The sequence below is a fragment of the Carcharodon carcharias genome, chromosome 13 (genome assembly GCF_017639515.1).
Source record: "Carcharodon carcharias isolate sCarCar2 chromosome 13, sCarCar2.pri, whole genome shotgun sequence".
NCBI lineage: Eukaryota > Metazoa > Chordata > Chondrichthyes > Lamniformes > Lamnidae > Carcharodon > Carcharodon carcharias.
The window spans coordinates 124,360,804-124,379,959 of NC_054479.1; the positions used below are offsets into that span (position 1 = coordinate 124,360,804).

The 19,156-nt window shown below is 42.4% G+C and overlaps 1 protein-coding gene across 1 annotated transcript in view; it reads left to right on the plus strand.

Annotated features, from left to right (window-relative positions):
- shank3a (SH3 and multiple ankyrin repeat domains 3a) overlaps positions 1-19,156 on the plus strand; it is a 773,648-nt gene that overhangs the window by 334,766 nt on the left and 419,726 nt on the right. The window contains exons 11-12 of the mRNA XM_041203533.1: positions 5,338-5,361; positions 6,013-6,015. Of these exons, the coding sequence (XP_041059467.1) occupies positions 5,338-5,361; positions 6,013-6,015 (27 nt within the window). The remainder of the gene's footprint in view (positions 1-5,337; positions 5,362-6,012; positions 6,016-19,156) is intronic.

The following is a 19,156-nucleotide window of genomic DNA, read 5'->3' on the forward strand; positions in this document are numbered from 1 at the left end:
GTGATCCATCTTGGCCTCCTCCTGATGTTCCCGCCATTAGAGATGCCAGCTTTCAGCTAACTTGATTCACTTCATGTGATATCAAGAAATGGTTGAAGGCACTGGAGACAGGAAAGGCTATGGGCCCTGACAATGTTCTAGCAGTAGTACTGAAGATTTGTACTCCAGAACTAGCTGTACCCCTAACCAAGCTATTCCAGTACAGCTAGGACACTGGCATCTACCTGACAATGTGAAAAGTTACCCAGGTATGTCCTGTCCACAAAAAGCAGGATAAATCCAATCCAATCAATTACTGCCCCATCAGCCTACTCAAACATTAGCAAAGGTGTTGTTGAAACACTATGAAGCTGCACTTACTTAGCAACAACCTACCTACCAATGCTAAGTTTGGGTTCCACCAGGGCCACTCGTCTCCAGACCTCATTACAGCCTTGGTCCAAACATGAACAATAGAGCTGAACTCCAGAGGTGAGGTGGGAATGACTGTATCATGGCAGTATTTGACCGAGTATGGCGTCAAGGAGCCCTAACAAAATTATGTCAGTGGGAATTGGGGGGAACTCTCTGCTAGTTGGGGTCATACCTAGCACAAAGGTTTTGGTTGTTTGAGGCAATTCATCTTAGTTCTAAAATGTCACTCCAGGAGTTCTTCCTCAAGGTAGTGTCCTAGGCCCAATCATCTTCAGAATAACCTTCCCTTCAACATAAGGCTATAGTGGGGATGTTCACTGACGATTTCAATGTTCAGTACCATTCATGGCTCCTCAGATACAGAAGCAGTGCCTAGTCAACGTCTAGGCTTGGGCTGTTAAGTGGCAAGTAACATTTGAGCCACTCTCCAACAAGAGAGAATTTGACCATCACCCCTTGTAGTTCAACAGCATTACCATTGCCGAGTGCCCCATCTGTCATCAACGTCCTTGGGGTGGGAGGGTGGGGGTGTGGGGGCAGTCACCATTCATCAGAAATTTAACTGAACCATCCATATAAATACTGTGGATACAGGATGTCACTGCCTGTAAATTCTATGGTGAGTAACCACCTCCTAACTCCCCAAAGCCTGTCCACCATCTTCAGGCACAAATCAGGAGTGTGATGGAATACTCTCCACTACTCTCTACTCTCTGAGTGCATTTCCAACAACATTCAAGAGATTCAATACCATTCAGGATAAAGCAGCCCACTTGATCAATACCCCAGCCACCACTTCAAACATTCACTCCTCCCATCACCAATGCACAGTGGCAGCAGTGTATACTATCTAAGATGCACTGCAGCAACTCACCAAGGCTCCATCAATAGCACTTTCCAAATCCACAACCTCTATCACCTAGAAGGACAAGGGCAGCAGATGCATGAGAACACCACCACCTACAAGTTCCCCTCCAAACCACACACCATCTTGAATTGTAACTTGGACAGTTCCTTCACTGTCGCTAGGTCAAAATCCTGGAACTCCATTCCTAACAGCACTATGGGTGTACCTATATCAGGTGGACTGCAGCAGTTAATGAATGCAGCTCACCGCCACCTACTCAAGGGAAATTCTGTCTTGCTAGTAATGCTTACATCCCATGAAGGAATAAAGAACAGTTGTTGCTGAGAATTTCAAGCGCTACTTTAAGGCATGCTTAGCTTTCACTATTCACTTGTTGCTGGAGGTTTGAAGAAGACCTTTGAGATGCATCAGGAGACTTTCTGGAACAGTTTGGCAAAACTTCACCAACACTAATATTGATTCCAGAAATTTTCTGAGCACATTACCTGAAGAGAGAGTGACTCTGTGCTACTCCATTTTCATGGACACCTTACAGGAGTCACTAGTTGAAGAGAGGGACAGGACAGCACAGTATATTTTTTCCCACCCCCACATTGGTACAGGACATCCCTCTTCCTCTGGATCTCCATCACCAGGACATCCAGTGTTGCATTTTAGAAGACAGGCACCCTCTCCTTCGGTCTCTGAGTCACCCTGAAATGTTCTGTTGTGTGTCAGCCAGCGCACTCCACACCTTCAATGGAAATGGCTGCGTGGAGGCTACATATACCACTCCACAAAAAATTGCTTCTAATCAGCATTGGAATGATAAACCTGCAAGTTCAAATAATGGTAATTAGCAATTAATTCAAAATTTGCTTGCTAAAACTGGACTTTCAAACAAGCATTTGTTATTGACAGAGCACCCACTTAGCACCTGTTTTCACCCTTCACCAAAATATGCCTCATAACCTCTATTAATAAAGTCAAGGAACTCATGCTTTTTAACAGCTTGATCAAATTGTCCTGCCACCTTCAAAGATTTGTGTACGAGCACCTCCAGCTCCTTTTGTTACTGCATCACCTTAAAATAGTACGATTTAGTTTATATTGCCTTACTTCATTCTTTATACCAAAAAGTATTACTTCATACTTCTCTACATTAAATTTCATCTGCCATGTGCCTGCCCATTTCACCAGTCTATGTCCTCCTAAAATCTGTTACTGGCTTTTATTATTATTTATTTTTTACTGCCTGTCATTACTTTTTATTACTTTTCTGAGTTTTCACCATCTGCAAACTTCAAAATTCTATCTGTATACCCAAGTTTGGGTCATTAATATGTATCAAAAAAGCAGTGTACAAACCCTGAGAAACACGACTGTGTCCCTCCTCCAGTCTGAGCATCAGCTGTTCACCGTCACTCTCTGCTTTCTGCCCCTTTGTCACTTCTTTATCCATGCTGCCACAGTACCTCTAATCCCACAGGCTTCAATTTTTCTTACAATTCTGTTATGTGATACTTTGACAATTGCCTTTTGAAAGTACATATGCACATCCACCACATCATCAGTCTTCAACGTTACTACATCAAAAACTCAATCAACTTAATCAAGCATGATTTGCCTTTAAAAAAAAAATCTGCTGGCTTTCATTCATAAGCCTATACTTTTCCAGTGCCAATGCATTTTATCCCAGATTATTGTCCCTACAGGTTTCCCACACCTGATGATAGGCTGAATATCCTATCGTTGCTGGATTTATCTATCTCCCACTCTTTGAACAAGGATGTAAGATTTGCAAACCTCCAATCCTCTGGGACCATTCTCATATTTCTGGAGGATTGGAAGACTTTGGTCAAAGCCGAAACTACTATGAGGACTGCTAACCTTTTAAGTACCTCTTTATTTTTATCCTATTCAACATCGCCACTACCTTTCCTTTACTGCTCCATTGACAGCACCTTCTTTGTTGAAGACTGCTGCAAAGTACTCATTCGTTACCTCAGCTATACTTTGCCTCCAGAAGAAGATCTCTATTTTGGTCTCTAATCACTCCACCCTTCCTCTGACTGCCTTTTTACTATTTATATGTTTATAAAATAATTTTTGTTTACTTGCGTTAACTGCCAATCTATTCTCATACTTTTGCTGTTCCGCTGTTATCCCCTGTTTTGGATTTCGATCCTCTGTACTGTCTGAATTCAGCTTCTTTAACTACTATATTTTTCCTTTTCTGTTTCATTTTAACCCCTATCTTTATTCATCCAAGGAACTTTTTAGCTTTGGACACCTACTTGCGCTCCTAATCCTGCTGTTCCTGTGTGCCTTTCACCCTCATAGAATGTGTACTCTCTGTACCCAAACCATCTCCTTTTCGAAGGCCTCCTATTGTACGGTTTTTTTTTAACAGTCATTGATTCATAACCGCCTGTGCCAGATTACTTTTTAATTCACTGAAATTAGCTCTCTTCCAGTTAAATATTTTTATACCTGTTTGTACCTTGAACCAAAACAGCTCTTAGTAAACTCACAAATGACATCCTATGTGACTATGACTGCCATAAACTATCTCTTCTCATTCTTCTTGACCTGTTTGCAGCCTTTGACATAATTGACAGCATCGTGCTCCTCCAATATCTCCCCATTGTTGATCAGCAGGGTGGGACTGGGTGTCATATTTGACCCAAGATGAGCTTGTGACCACATCCACCTCGATAGCATCACCTGATTTAGTTCCTGTCTCAGCTCACTTACTGCTGAAACCCGCATTCAAGCCTTTATTACAACAACAATAACATTCCTCCATTTATATTGTGCCTTTAATGCAAGGATCCTTGCAGGAGTATTATGGAACAAAATTGTTACCTCTAGACTTGACAATTCCAATGAACTCCTTGACCAATGGCCTCTTTCCGTGCTGTATATTTCTATGACTCTATGAATTCCCACATTCTATCCTCAGTGAACTGGAAGTCATCCAAAACTCTCCTGCCCATGCCCTAACTTGCATCAAGTCTTATTCACCCTGCGCCCACTGACTGACATTGGCTGCCGGTTAAGCAATGCCTCATTTTAAAATCCCTATTCTTGTTTTCAAATCCGTCTGTGGCCTCACCCCTCCCTATAACTCTAATCTCCTAAAGTCCCATAATTCTCCAATTTCTGTGTTCCTCTAATTCTGGCCTCTTGACCATCCTGATTTTAATCAGTTCACCATTGGTGTCCCTGCCCGAAGCTCTGCAAATTCCTTCCTGAAACACACTGTCCTCTACCTCTTTCCTCCAGTTGTTCCTTAAAACCTACTTCTTTGATTAAACTTCTGTGCATCTGCCCTAATATCTCTTTATGTGGCTTTGTGTCCAATTTTGTTTTATGTTGCTCTGGTGAAGTACCTTGAGATGTTTTATTACATTAAAGGTGACATAATAATACAAGTTGTTGACTGTAAACACACTGATCAAGAACATTTCCTTCTGCACATTTCAGGAATTCCTCCTCTTCTGACCTTTACAGTGTTACTATTGCACTCTGTGTTAGGATAATGGAATGATCCCATTTATCTCTACTCTATAGTTCTTGGATCTTTCTGTAATTTGCCTGCAAATTTTCCTCTCTGTCTCCTTCCTATAATTTGGTGGGCTATTGTATATATTCACTGGTGTAATAGTTTCTTTATTGTTCCTTAATTCTAACCAAGGGTTAGAGGCTCCAACCTCCTCCCCAGGCTAAACTCAACCACCGTAGATTCTGTCTTTGACCTCTCAACATCACCCTTTTCTAGTGCTTTAATAATTTCTTTGATCAATACTACCACCCCTTCATCCTTAATATGGGATTACACAGCCTGAATGATTGTGTAAGGGTCAATTTGACAAATGTGTGTTTCGGTTGCATAGCCTGGCACTTCAAGTGCCTTGTTACTTTAAACAGAAGAAAATTGGGCAGGTTCTTTAATTGGGCTTGTACTCCAACCCATCCAGTTGTCCAATATTTGCTGCATGCTGGCAATCCAGCGCCTTTTGGTAAAGACCCAGAAGGATCTCCCCTACTGTGTGAAATTTAGGTGTCTAAAGATGCAAAGAGTGCAGGAGGGAAGGGTCACTTCTAAACTCATGCCTCAACTCCTTGTCTCTCGGCTGGTGCATGATAGACAAGCGAAAATTAACGTGTGATATGTTGCTGGTGGGGCTTTGTATAGAGGGATTTTCTATATCTTCACCCTCCTCGTCAGCATCTTCTCATTCATTTAGTTCAATGTGAGGAGAAGGCAGTGAGGACAGGTAGCACAGGCACATCTTGAGACTGCAGTGCAAAGAGTAACTGAGGGATTAGAACAGATAAAAGTGCGGCACAATGTGAGTCAAAACAGCTGTAGGATGCCAAATAAATTTTCTCTGATTGCTGTTATCAACCCCACTACTGTTTTCAGAGGCTCCAACCTCCTCCCCAGGCTAAACTCAAGCTGCACGTTCTAACCATCAGTGAGATCACCTGCTTCCAACATGGAGACCACACTGAATTTCAGTGATAGCCAATTTTCTTCTTAAACAGACTGCCTCTGCTCACGTGGTTGAATGTCTCGGTGAGATCAATGAAGGCTGTATATAGTGGTTTCCTTTGTTCATGGCATTTCTCTTGCAGCTGCCAGATTGCAAAAATAACATCAATTATGAATCTTACAGTTCTGAAACCACCGTAGGATTCTGGACAGATGCATTCATGTTTGACAAATTTATTAGAGTGTTGAGGATGTAGCTAATAGGGTAGATAAAGAGGAGACAGGTAGATGTAGTATACCTGGATTTCCAAAAGGCATTCAATAAGGTGCCACACAAAAGGTTAATAGGTAAGATAAGTGCTCATGGAGTTGGTAGTAATATATCAACATAGATAGAGGATTGGATAACAGACAGGAAGCAAAGAGTAGTCATAATTGGCGCATTCTCAAGTTGGCAGTCTGTGACTGGTGGAGTGCCACAAGGATCAGTGATTGTGCCTCAGCTATATACAACCTGTCCCTTTGTTTAAGTTATTAATATAGAAAGTAGTGTATCTATGTTTACTGACAATACAAGGCATTGGAGGCAGTCCAGCAAAGACTCACTAGATTGGTCCCTGGGATCAAAGGGTTGTCCTTTGATGAGGGGCTGAATGAATTGGGTCTATATTCTCTGGGGTTTAGAAGAATGAGAGGTGATCTCATTGAAACATGCATGATTCTGAAGGGACTTGACAGGGTAGACACAGATTGTTTGTACTGGTTGGGGAGTCTAAAATATGGAGGCACAGCTTCAGGATATGGGATTGATCATTTAGGACTGCGATGAGGAGAATTTTCTTTACCCAAAGGGTTGTGAATCTTTGGATTTCTCTACCCCAAAGATATGTGGATGCTGCATCATTGACCATATTCAAGGCAGGCTTAAACAGATTTTTGGTATCTCATGGAATCAAGGGTTATGGGGAGCAGGTATGGAAGTGGAAGTAAAGGCCAAGATCAGCCATGATTGTACTGAATGGTGGAGCAGGCTCCATTCCTGCTTTTATGTCTTGTGTTCTTGTGTAGCAGGCAAATGTCTTGATAGTTGTTGCAATCACTGCAGTTGCTCTGGTTCTTGCAGAATCTTTGTATCATGCACACACTGTTTCCTCCCTCTAGCAGAGACATAGAAGTTCATGTAGATGCTGCACGGGTGTCAGTTTCCCATGCTTGGTGTACTCAGGCAGTAGGGCATCATCACCTGGAGCTTTGCCCATGGCAAGTGAGTCAGTAGCTTTACTCCACCGTGGTTTTGATATCCTGCTCAGGATAGACAGGCAGGCTTTCTATGGTGCCTTGAGCTTCCTCGGTGACACTTTTTTCCCTAGAGTACAACTCATGGTAGTCAGACAAGGTTCGCAGACCAATTTCTCATGCCCACACAGGGTCAAAAGGCATCTAGCTAATAAGGGGCATAATGCCTGTTTTATGGCTCAAACTGGAATTTGGTTTTGCCTGAACGTAACCAATGTCAGGCTTGCTCTGTTCAGCATATCCAGCTCTACACTTAGTGTAACCAACTATCCTCAGGCCATCAATGAATGATAGGTCTTTTAAAAAATTACCTCTATGCCAAGCTGGGAGGAGCAGGAGCTCGACTGGTGCTCACAGCTCACCAGTCCTATCCAAATGAGACCAAGGGATTAATTTATCACAGGCCTCATTGGGCACTGCATTTGGCATGTACACGGAGGCACAATTTAATTTCTGGGACTTATTGTTTGGGTTTACAGATGAAGAAAGGCATTTTGAAAGGCAAGTTGGGTGTGCCTGTGGAAATGTTCTCAGGAAGAGGTTAGTGTCTTCAGGAGAGGAGGGGCACCGCGGAAGGAAAACTGGTGTTAATGTTAGCTCAGTGAAATCATTAGCATGTTATGCAAATTTGCATTTTCAATTAGTTACAGAATAAATGTTGTCTGTGAATTATGAGGAATGTGTAGCTAGGAATGAAATATAAATAAATTAACCGATTCACACCTTGTTAACATTTGCAAATTTGATTAATTAGTATTGCACTTTACATCGTCATGACAAAAAGTCTCATGTCATCTATGACCATCACCCATTCTATTAGTGGAGATGAGGCAAGGAGATGGAGCTGCCTTTATGCAGATCCCAGTCAATGATGAGCTTTACTTCCAAGCTCATCTAGCAGTCTCTTGAGGTGATCGCCAGCCCTGTACTTAACCCTCTCCCTCCAACTAACTCTAATTCTTATAATCTCTCTCCAACTTGATTTTGTCTACCCCTTGTTGGCCATCATTCACTCTTTGTCCTGCCATTGTTTTAGCTCACTGGCATTATTTCTGGCCAAGCTTCAGATGGTTACAGCATCAAAACACAGACCTACATTTGCTCCTGGTCCAGCAACACCTTAAATTTAGGGTTTTACCAAGTCTCATGGAATTGCCTCTTCCCATTTCTGTAACTTCTTATAGCCCTCTGCCAACTCTGCTTTCCTCCAACTCTGCCATGGCCCTAAATTCAAGAATTCCCTTCCCAGATCTCACCACCTCTTTATCTTCCTCTCCTCCTTTAAGATCTTCCTTAAAACACATCCTTTTGTCCAAGCCTTAACCATTCCTTTTTAATATCTCCTTCGGTGTAATTGTTCTTTCTGTTCACACTTCTGTGAAGCATTTCAGCACATTTCTCAACATTAATTATGCCATAATTAATGTAGATAGTTGTTTGGCTCATCTGTGGTGCCATACCCCCATGGTTGGAAAGCCTGCTGGCATTCACTGTCTAGCATCCTGCAAGAGAATGGAAACTTAGGGCAAGACCTCTGAGGGCAATTGGCAAGCAGTACAAGTTAGCACCTCGAGAGAAATTCAAGGGAGGAACAGTAAAATGGTACTTGTCTAGAACACATTTCCCCATTGCTTCCACAAAATGTTTTGTTTATGCAATTAAAAAATATTAATTTATGTTGCTGTGTATTTCATCTCAGATTTAATCATAGAGGCTCATTTGCATTTTCTCACAGTTATCTGCCACTTCTTTCTTCTGGGATAACTCTAACTGCTGTTGGGTTTGTGAAGTGGAGCTGAAAGTGGAGATTAGGGCATCTGAGAGGGATGTGGGACCTTTCTGTTTTATATCAGTAATTTACAGCTAGAGAATGTTGTTTGGCTTGGATGGCTGAGCATGTGGATTTCTGCTTTTGATTTCTGCATGGATGAGAAACTTCAGTTATGTAGAAATACCAGAATCAATTGAATGATGCAGGATAGATAGTAGCCATTCATCCCATCGTGCTTGTGTTCGCTCTTCGACAGCTATCCAATTGGTCCCGCACCCCCACTCTTTCCCCCATAGCCTTGCGATATTTTTTTCTCCTTCAAGTATTTATCCAATTCCCTTTTGAAAATTATTATTGAATCAGTTTTCACAACATTTTCAGGCAGTGCATTCCACAGAGTGAGTTGTAGCTGGAGTGCACTGTCTCAATGCAGATTCAATAATGACTTTCAAAAGGGAATTGGATAAATTTGAAGAGCTATGAGGAAATCACCGGGGTGTGGGACTAATTGGAAGTCTTTCAAAGAACTGACAATGGCATGACAGGCTGAAGGGCCTCCTTCTGTGCTGTAAGTTTTGATGATTGACTTCAAAGACAGAATTGTGCCTGAAAATAATGAGGCTGGAGATTGATAGTGTCAAAGGGGCCCTGTCATTATCTTTTCTGATAGCATTACCATTTTTGTGGAGACCCTTAGTTACAATTCATCCCCTAGTAACTTATTCAAGCAACCCATTCTTCAATGTCAAAAAGTCATTCATTTCTGCGACACCTTTCATGACCACAGGATGTCCCAAACACTTTAAAGCCAATGAAGTATTTTGAAGTGTTGTCGCTGTTGTAACTTAGGAAACCTAGAAAGACTAGACAATGAGTGCCCACAGGCTGTGCAACCCTAAAGGACATCACAGCTGAACCTGGTGTCCTCACCAGATGTCACCACACATGCACTTTCCACCAAGGGTCACTAACTACTACTTCTTCCCCTCTGTAATTCAAAGCAATTGTAACTTCACCGTTGCTGCCACAGACCGGAGATTGGCAGTGGGATCTTCACGCTCTACCTGGCTCAGTACAACATCAGATGTTGCATTCATCTTCTGAGTCTGCTCACTGTAGAACTTCCCTGCTTTAAAGGTTTTTTTGATTTACCTAGAAATCAAAGATAAAGTGGCAGAAATAAGTTGCTTCTCAAACTTAATTGTTGCTTTCCCCGGGCTAAGCTGTGTGTAAATATGTATCAGATGATTATTTTAAGAACAAAAGAACTACGATCAGGAGGGCACCATTTGACCTTTTGAGCCTGCTCTGTCATTCAACAGGGTCATGCTGATTTCCTACCACAATACCACTTCCTATCCCTATACCCATATCTTGATTCCCTTAGCATCTAAAAATGTATCGATTTTGGTTTTCCACAGCCCTCTTGGGTGGAAACTTCTAAAGATTCACAATCCTTTGAACAAATGTCCACTCATATCAGCCCTAAATGGTTGACCTCTTATTCTGAGATTAGTTCTAGACTCCTCAGCCAGGGAAAAAGTCTCCAGCATCAACCCTTTCAAGTTCCTTAAGAATTCTATATGTTGCAATGAGTCAGTTCTCATTCTTCTAAACTCTAGGGAATATAGGTCTCTCTTCACAGGGCAATCCCTTCATCCCGAAACTCAGTCTAATGAACATTTATTGCACTCCGTCTAAGGCAAATATAACCTTCCTTAAGTAAGGAGACCAAAACTATAAATGGTATTTCAGGTCTGGTCTTGCCAAGGCCCTGAATATTTTCAGTAGGGCATCTTTACTCCTATACTCCAATTGCAAACATTCCATTTATTTTCCTAATTATTTGCTGAAACTCCTTGTTAGCTTTGTGATTTTTGTACAAGGCCACATAGGTCCTTCTAATGCAAACATTTCCTAGCCTCTCACCTTTTAAAAAATATTCTGCCTCTTTATTTTTCCAACCAAAGAGAATAACTTTTCATTTCTCCACATTATCAGTGGGCACTATAGCTAAAATAGTTATGTGACTGGACTAGCAATCCAGAGTACTGGACTAATGATCAGGAGCTGTGAGTTCAAATTCCACGGTCGCTGGAAAATTTAAATTCAGTTCATTAAATAATTCCGGTAACAATAAAACTACAGGATTATTGTAAAAACCCACCTGGGTCACTAATGTGAAGGGAAGGAAATCTGCTGTCCTTACCCGGTCTGGTCTAAATGTGACTCCAGACCCACAGCTGTTGTTGACTCTGATTTGCCCTCTAAAATGAGCTATCATTCCATTCAATTGTCTCAAGGGCAATTAGGAATAGGCAATAAATGCTGGCCCTGCCAATGATGCTTAAACCCTGTGACTAAATTCCATCTGCCATGTTCTTATTCACTCACTTAACTTCTTTATATCCTCACAGTTTAGTGTCCCACCTAGCTTTGCATCATTGACAAACTTGTTACTCCACAAGTTACAGCATGCTAACTCAAAATGACCCATTTATTCCTATTCTCTCTTTTCTGTCTTTTAGCCAATCTTCAATGTATCAGCCATGGCTCAGTTTGCAGCATGCTGAGCTCTGAATCACAAAGTTTTGGGTATAAGACCCACTCTAGGGGGGCTTGAACACAAAAATCAAGGCTGACAATCCAGTGTAATCCTGAGGGAACAGTGCACTACTGAAGGTGCTGTCTTCTGGATAAGATGTTAAACCAATGTTCCAGCTGCCTCCTTGGGTGGATGTGAAAGATCCCATGATACTATTTTGAAGAAGAGCAGGGGAGTTATCCCCAGTTTCCTGGTCAATCAACATCACAAAAAACAGATTATCTGGTGATTATCACATGGCTGTTTGTGGGAGTTTGCGGAATGCTAATTAGCTACCACAACGGTGGTTACACTTCAGAAAAGTACTTAATTGGTTTTCAGATGTTTGGTGGTCATGAAAAGTGCTATACAAATGCAAGTCTTCCTTTTCTTTCTTCAATCCATGCTAATATATTACCCCCTTCTCATGAGGCCTAATTTTGTGAAATAACGTCTTGTGTGCACCTTGTTGAATGTTTCTGTAAATCTAAAAGCTTTATATTCACTGGCTCCCCCTTATCCACCATGATAATTACAACCTCAAACTCTCAAACAGATTTGTCAAACTTCTCTTTCATAAGCACATGTTGTCTGTACCTAATCATATCATGATTTTCTAAGTATCCTGTTAGTATGCCCTAATAATAGACTCTAGCATTTTCCCTACTGATAATGTTAGGCTAACTGGCCTATAGTTCTGTTTTGCCTTCCTCCCTCATTTCCTGAATATGGGGTTACATTTGCTACCTTTCAATCTGCAGGAACCGTTATAAGAGTTAAGGAATTCTTGAAGATTAAAGCCAATGCACCCACAATCTCCATAATCCACCTCTTTTAAAACCCTAGGGTGTGGGCTATCAGGTCTGATGGATTTTTTTGGCGACTGTGTTTGCTGCCAATGTTGTGCATGTGCAGTTGTATGCACTGCTGCCATCTTTACAGGGGGCAATGTGCAGCAGGGCATGCACAGTGATCACTGACCCTGGAACTGCAACTATTACAGTGCCAGCAGCAGAATCTCTGGTTTCTTTATCCCATCTTATTTCCTTAATATTTTTCTTGCCTTTTTTTCCCCTATTCTTTTGGTAAGGCACCTTTCTTCTAATAAACCACCTTGTCCTAGCAGCATTTCTCAGTGGTGTGGAAGGGGTGGTGTGTGAGTAAGCCTCTATTCTATCATCTGCCTGCCTGTTGGTACTTAAATGTGCTGTGCTGTGCTGGGAGAAACAAGCCCCAGAGCTGCAAACGAAATTGCGGCCGTCACCACGTGGATCAAAAGCCTCCCCCTCCTTCCCCTCCCCTATCCCAATCCCAATCCCCAGAATCATCCCACCATGGGGCTCAGAAACTGGGTGAATGGCTTCCAACTGGCACTATGTCTCCTGCAAATAATGACATAGGAGTCTGCATTTGCGCAGCCAAATATCAGCAGCCATCTTGCATTGGCAGGAGACGGTGTTTTTTGACTATCAGTCCCATTAATTTTCCTTCTCTACTAATGTTAATTTCTTTTAACATCGTTATTCTCACGCTCTCTTGGTTCCCTGATATTTCTGGAATTCCTTTGGGCCTTCTACCATGAAGCTAGATAAAAGTATTTGTTTAATATCTCTGCCATTTTGTTATTCCCCTTTATAATTGCTCCTGTTTCTGCCTGTGAGGGACCTACATTTACTCTACTAATTTCTTCCTTTTTACATACTTATAGAAGCTTTTAAATCTGTTTTTATACCTCTAGCTGGTTGACTCTCATTTTATTTTCTCTGTCGTTATCAGTTTCTCAGTCATCCTTTGTTGAATTCCTCCCCCTCAGCCCCTGCCCCCACCCCACCCCTGTCCATTAGTTTAAAGTTCTCTCTACAACCCCAGTAATTTCACTCATCAGGGCCCTGGTCCCAGCCTTGTTTTTAGCCTATTGTTCATTGTATATCAGTTGGTAGCTTATATATAGGAGCAGGCTGAAACTGTGGTTGTTGAATTGGAGGTGCATGATACATAATTTGTACCTCTGTAAACACCAGCTTATAAGAATAGCTCCAGTTCAATTGTTCACCACCTGACTATCTGAGTTGTAACACCCATTACAATGGAACATCTTACGCTTTCCCCAGAACTGTTGCTAATACCCCATGATTTGAAATCTCTGCCTCCCACACCACTCTTCCAATCATGCATTTACCTTCTAGTCCATTTGTCCTGTACCAATTTGTGTATGGCTTAGATAACAATCAAGAGATTGGTACTGTGAAAATCTGTGATTTGGATTCTAGCTCCTCCAATTCTCTCAGCAGAGCACCAGTCAGAAAGTTGGAGTGGGGCATGAATGGAGCTCACCATTGGGAATCCCCTGCACAACTCCACAGGGTGTTAGTGACATCAGTTATCAGTTCCTTGTCTGGAGGCTCAACCTAAGTGACGGCTGGGCCTTCAGTCGAATGGGGAGTGAGCTGCTCACTGATGCCATGCTGCAGCAGGTATGGTCACGCCCGTAATTGGCAGTGGGTGGGAGTTGGGAGATTGTGATTAAAGGGGTCAACTGGAGGGGGAAGGATGATTGGAGGGGAATGCCAATCAGTTCCTGAGGACGGAAAGTTGGAAGCTGCATGGTGGGGTAGGCAGGGCAGGGCAACATGGCATGCAGAGGCCTTGGCTGGGGGATTAGACCCTGGTGGTGGGGGTGGGGGTGGGCAATGGAGGGGGAGAATCTGGGCCTGATAGAGGTGTGAAGCAGGGTGGATGGGAGTGTGGGGGGGCTGGGTTCTGGTGGGGGTAGCAGGAGGTCAGAGGCCTAGGGTAGGAAAGGCTGTTGGGTGGCTCTGATCATGGAGGCTCATAGGTAGGCATTGGATCCACAGGGTGGGTGCGAAGGCAGGCACTTAACTGCTGAATCCACCAAGTTCTCATCTAAAGGATGCTACTTGGTTCCATGATGCTCAGGAAACGTGGCAGAAAACAATTAAAGTTCAAAAGCTGCATGATGATGAGGCTCGCGGCCTTATTATCATGTTTAAAGTTACTGCCTACCTCCTTTGATCAGGTTGGTTGCCCCTTCAGTTAAAGCCAGAAATGGGCAGGTTGGAGCTGGATTTGAGACAAAAAACAGATTTCTGACTTTAAACCCCCATCCAAACCAAATCCACCTGGTTTTTGCATTTAAAATTCAACCCTATGTATTTTGTGCACTTTGTTTAGATTTTTTAGTATATTTCCAATTATTCGATCTAGATTAAGTTATAGGCAGGTTAAATTACATATCTACTTGTAAACTTACCTGCCATCCTTGTGATGTGATGTCACTTTGCAATTAGACTGCGTAAGCCATCAGTTCCAAACCGTGTCTTCACAGAATGGTCCACCTCTTGAAGAAGTGGTAGAACATAAGAGCAGAAGAAGGCCTTTTAGCCTCTTGAACCTGTTCTGCTGCTATTCAATGAGATCATCGCCAATCTGTGTCCTAACTCCATATTATCATCTTTTGCCCCATACCCCTTAATACTTTTGGCTAACAAAATTCTACCAATCTCATATTTAAAATTAACAGTTGATGCGTCATTCCGTTTGTGGAATGACATCAAATTAAATGATCTTCAAGGCTTTAATTGTCTCACAAATTTACCGAACAGTCAAGGAGCAACTAAATGAATAACAAGTGTGGCATATTTTACAGCAGTTGTTAAACTTTCCTAAATCCTCCTGTAGTAATTGACAAATAGGTATTTGCTCTCCACTCAACAAACTATAATGAATCTTAAAACATAGGGAAACTTCTTTTTCTTCGGTCTCATGAACCACGTGGCTTTCCTAGCATCTCTGGAAGTCTCAGATAGGGTGTCCTCAAAGATTCCAGATAAAGTGCCTCAGCTGGACAATGCAGTAAATGCAATGCAATAAATACCACCAGAGCAAGAGGTCAGTAGTGTGTGGAATTTCATCTTAAAGGGAATTATTGAGGCATGAAGATGTCATTTTTTACTTAGTTCTTTTACAGTAATTTGAATTAATGTGCTTCATTTTAGCTGATCTGCACTAGGAGTTTTTAAACTTACTTACTTAGTACCTTAACTAGGGCCTAATTTGAGGCGGAAATAGGTTAATTAATTGGTGGTTCATAGAAGTGTTCTCTGGCATTTTTTCTTGTAACAGTAGGTCATTGTGCAAGTTAAAGCAATCTCATTTGAACTGAAAGGAAGAGAAATTCATTTGCGTCGCTATGCTGATTTATACCTATTTACTGAGGAAAACGGTCATGTGGGCCACTGCCCTCATAGCCTGCATGGCATTCTTCATTGATATCATTGATCAATAAGTTTCTCCCCCAAAGACATTAATCTTGGGCTGCAAGAACCCAGTGGAGCTGGAAAAGGCTAAGAGAATTTGGAGTTTAATCTTAGTGATAATTCAGCTTGTAATGCAACTAACATGTTTATACTTGAAGCCTTAAAACACTTTTGTTTGAAATTTTAACAAAGAATTGTTGTAGTCTGGGGAGGTGCAGCTGAAGCCTGTGTCGTGCATTACCTGTGCAATGTGGGAGCATCTGGATGGTTTGTACATCTGAGATGGCTGCATATCAAACAAATTTCTCTCCCACCACCTTCAGTCGAGCTTAAGGTTTCTTGAGCTTAAAAAAGCAACTGAGAAAACTCTGTCACGTTCAAGAGGTTAAAAGATTCTTGGTTGTGCATTCCAGGTGGCAGTCACCCTACAGGTGGAACAAAAACAGAATTACCTGGAAAAACTCAGCAGGTCTGGCAGCATCGGCGGAGAAGAAAAGAGTTGACGTTTCGAGTCCTCATGACCCTTCGGTTTTTGTTTTGGATTTCCAGCATCCGCAGTTTTTTGTTTTTAACCCCACAGGTGGAGTCAGTTTGTACAAAAGTAAAGTGAAGAAGAAAGAATGGCTAGAAAGCAATGCAGGGATCTCCTGAAACTGCAGAACAGTACAACAGTTCACTCCTAAATATACACAACATCTGCTTCTGTTTTCTGGTTGGGCAGAAATTACCTTGTACAATCTTAGGCACCTTATAATGTTAATCAAGGATAGAGTGATCTCCAGAATGAGTATTGATCACTTAAGAGGTTTGGAAAGCAATTTTGCAGATCTACTTTCTTTAATTGGCTTTTGTTTTTATTGGTTTTATCACCTCTCAAATGACTGCCAGGTGTTTGGGGAGTGTCTGTATTGCGATGCAAAAGGCATCACAGTCATGTGGAATAGGCTGGATAGATCAAAGTAACTTTTCCTGCTTGTCATTGTTCAGTTGACAGTGATTACAACTCAGGGAAAGGCAGCCAGATGCGCAACACTGTGAAACAAATGATTGTGAAATAGTTCAGACTGAAGTGGAGAAATGCAGTATAAATAGGTAACTCCATCGTCAGTTGAATAGATGGGCATCTTTGCAGTTGCAGCCAAGGGTTTAACTAAAAGTTGCTTTTTGGGTTTGGAGAAGGTGAGTTTTAGTCCAGCTTTAAAAGAAGGGTTCTTCAGACTCTGCTTGCAGCTGCAGCTAATAATTTAGATAACTGGCTTAAACAGGTTTTCAGAAGCTAGATTCAGACAGCATAAAACCAAGCCATCTACAGTGCTGCTTTTGTCTGCACTGGAGTACTTCTTTTGTCTGCACTGGAGTACTTCTTTTGTCTGCACTGGAGTACTTCTTTTGTCTGCACTGGAGTACTTCTTTTGTCTGCACTGGAGTACTTCTTTTGTCTGCACTGGAGTACTTCTTTTGTCTGCACTGGAGTACTTCTTTTGTCTGCACTGGAGTACTTCTTTTGTCTGCACTGGAGTACTTCTTTTGTCTGCACTGGAGTACTTCTTTTGTCTGCACTGGAGTACTTCTTTTGTCTGCACTGGAGTACTTCTTTTGTCTGCACTGGAGTACTTCTTTTGTCTGCACTGGAGTACTTCTTTTGTCTGCACTGGAGTACTTCTTTTGTCTGCACTGGAGTACTTCTTTTGTCTGCACTGGAGTACTTCTTTTGTCTGCACTGGAGTACTTCTTTTGTCTGCACTGGAGTACTTCTTTTGTCTGCACTGGAGTACTTCTTTTGTCTGCACTGGAGTACTTCTTTTGTCTGCACTGGAGTACTTCTTTTGTCTGCACTGGAGTACTTCTTTTGTCTGCACTGGAGTACTTCTTTTGTCTGCACTGGAGTACTTCTTTTGTCTGCACTGGAGTACTTCTTTTGTCTGCACTGGAGTACTTCTTTTGTCTGCACTGGAGTACTTCTTTTGTCTGCACTGGAGTACTTCTTTTGTCTGCACTGGAGTACTTCAGTTCTAGTTTGGTGAGAGAGGGAGTTCACTGAAGAGGGAAGGAGGTGATCCTTTCATTTCCTACCTTTCCTCAGTAAGAAAAGCGGCAGCCTTGGTAAGTGGGACCTGGTAAGTATTTCTTCTGTCCTTAATATTCTGTAGAGGAAGTAAAAGTAAAGGGAGTAATTTAAGGGTAAGTCATGGCAGGGCAGCTCAGCTAAGTGAAATGCTTCTCCTGCGTGATGTGGGAAGTCAGGAGCACTTCCAGTGTCCAACTGTTTATCTTGTTAAACTATAGTTCTGTACAAATACCAGTTTCCACTCTTCTCTTCTGGATCCAGTGTCCAGGTTGACCATGTGTTCAGAGTGACCAAGTGTCTCCAGCTGCAGCTACTCAAAATCCATGTTTTGGAACTGGAGCAGCTCCTGGAGTCACTGTGGAGCATCCGCAAGGATGAGATCTTTGTGGATAGCATGTACAGTGAGGTGGTCACACCACGCGTAAAGAGTGCACAGGCAGAAAGGGAATGGGTGACCGCCAGACAGAGTGGAAGCACTAGTCGGGAATCTCCCTCTCCAACAGATTTTCCATTTTGGATCCTGCTGGGGGAGATGGTTTTGCAAGGGAATACAGCAAGAGCCTCCCTGGTGCCAGGGTCAAGGATGTCACTGAGTGGCTGCAAGACATCCTAAATGGGGAGGGTTTTTCATTGGAGCAGAGACGACTGAGGGGAGACCTGATAGAGGTGTACAAGATTGAGGGGCATGGACAGGGAGGATAGGGAACAGCTGTTCCCCTTAGTTGAGGGGTCAGTCACGAAGGGACATAAGTTCAAGGTGAGGGGCCGAAGGTTTAGGAGGGATGTGAGGAAATACTTTTTTACCCAGAGGGTGGTGATGGTCTGGAATGTGCTGCCTGGGAGGGTGGTGGAGGCGGGTTGCCTCCCATCCTTTAAAAAGTACCTGGATAGCACTTGGCATGTCATAACATTGAAGGCTATGGGCCAAGTGCTGGTAAAAGGGATTAGGTAGGTAGGTCAGGTGTTTCTCATGTGTCGGTGCAGACTCGATGGGCCGAAGGATCTCTTCTGCACTGTGAGATTCTGTGATTCTGTGAGAGTGAACAGCCAGAGGTTGTGGTCCATATCGGAGAGTAGGAATAAATGGGTTATTTTCAGAGTGGCAGGCAGTGACCAGTGGGATACCGCAGGGATCAGTGCTTGGGCCCAGTTATTCACAATGTATATCAATGATTTGGATAAGAGAACCAAATGTGATATTTCCAAGTTTGCTGATGACACGAAACTTGGTGGGAATATGAGCAATGAGGAGGGTGTAAAGAGGCTTCAAGGCGATTTAGACAGGTTGAGTGACTGAGCTATTACAAGGCAGAAGCAGTATAGTAAGTGTGAAATTATCCACTTTTGTAAGAAAAACAGAATGGCAGAGTATTATTTAAATGGTGATAGATTGGGAAA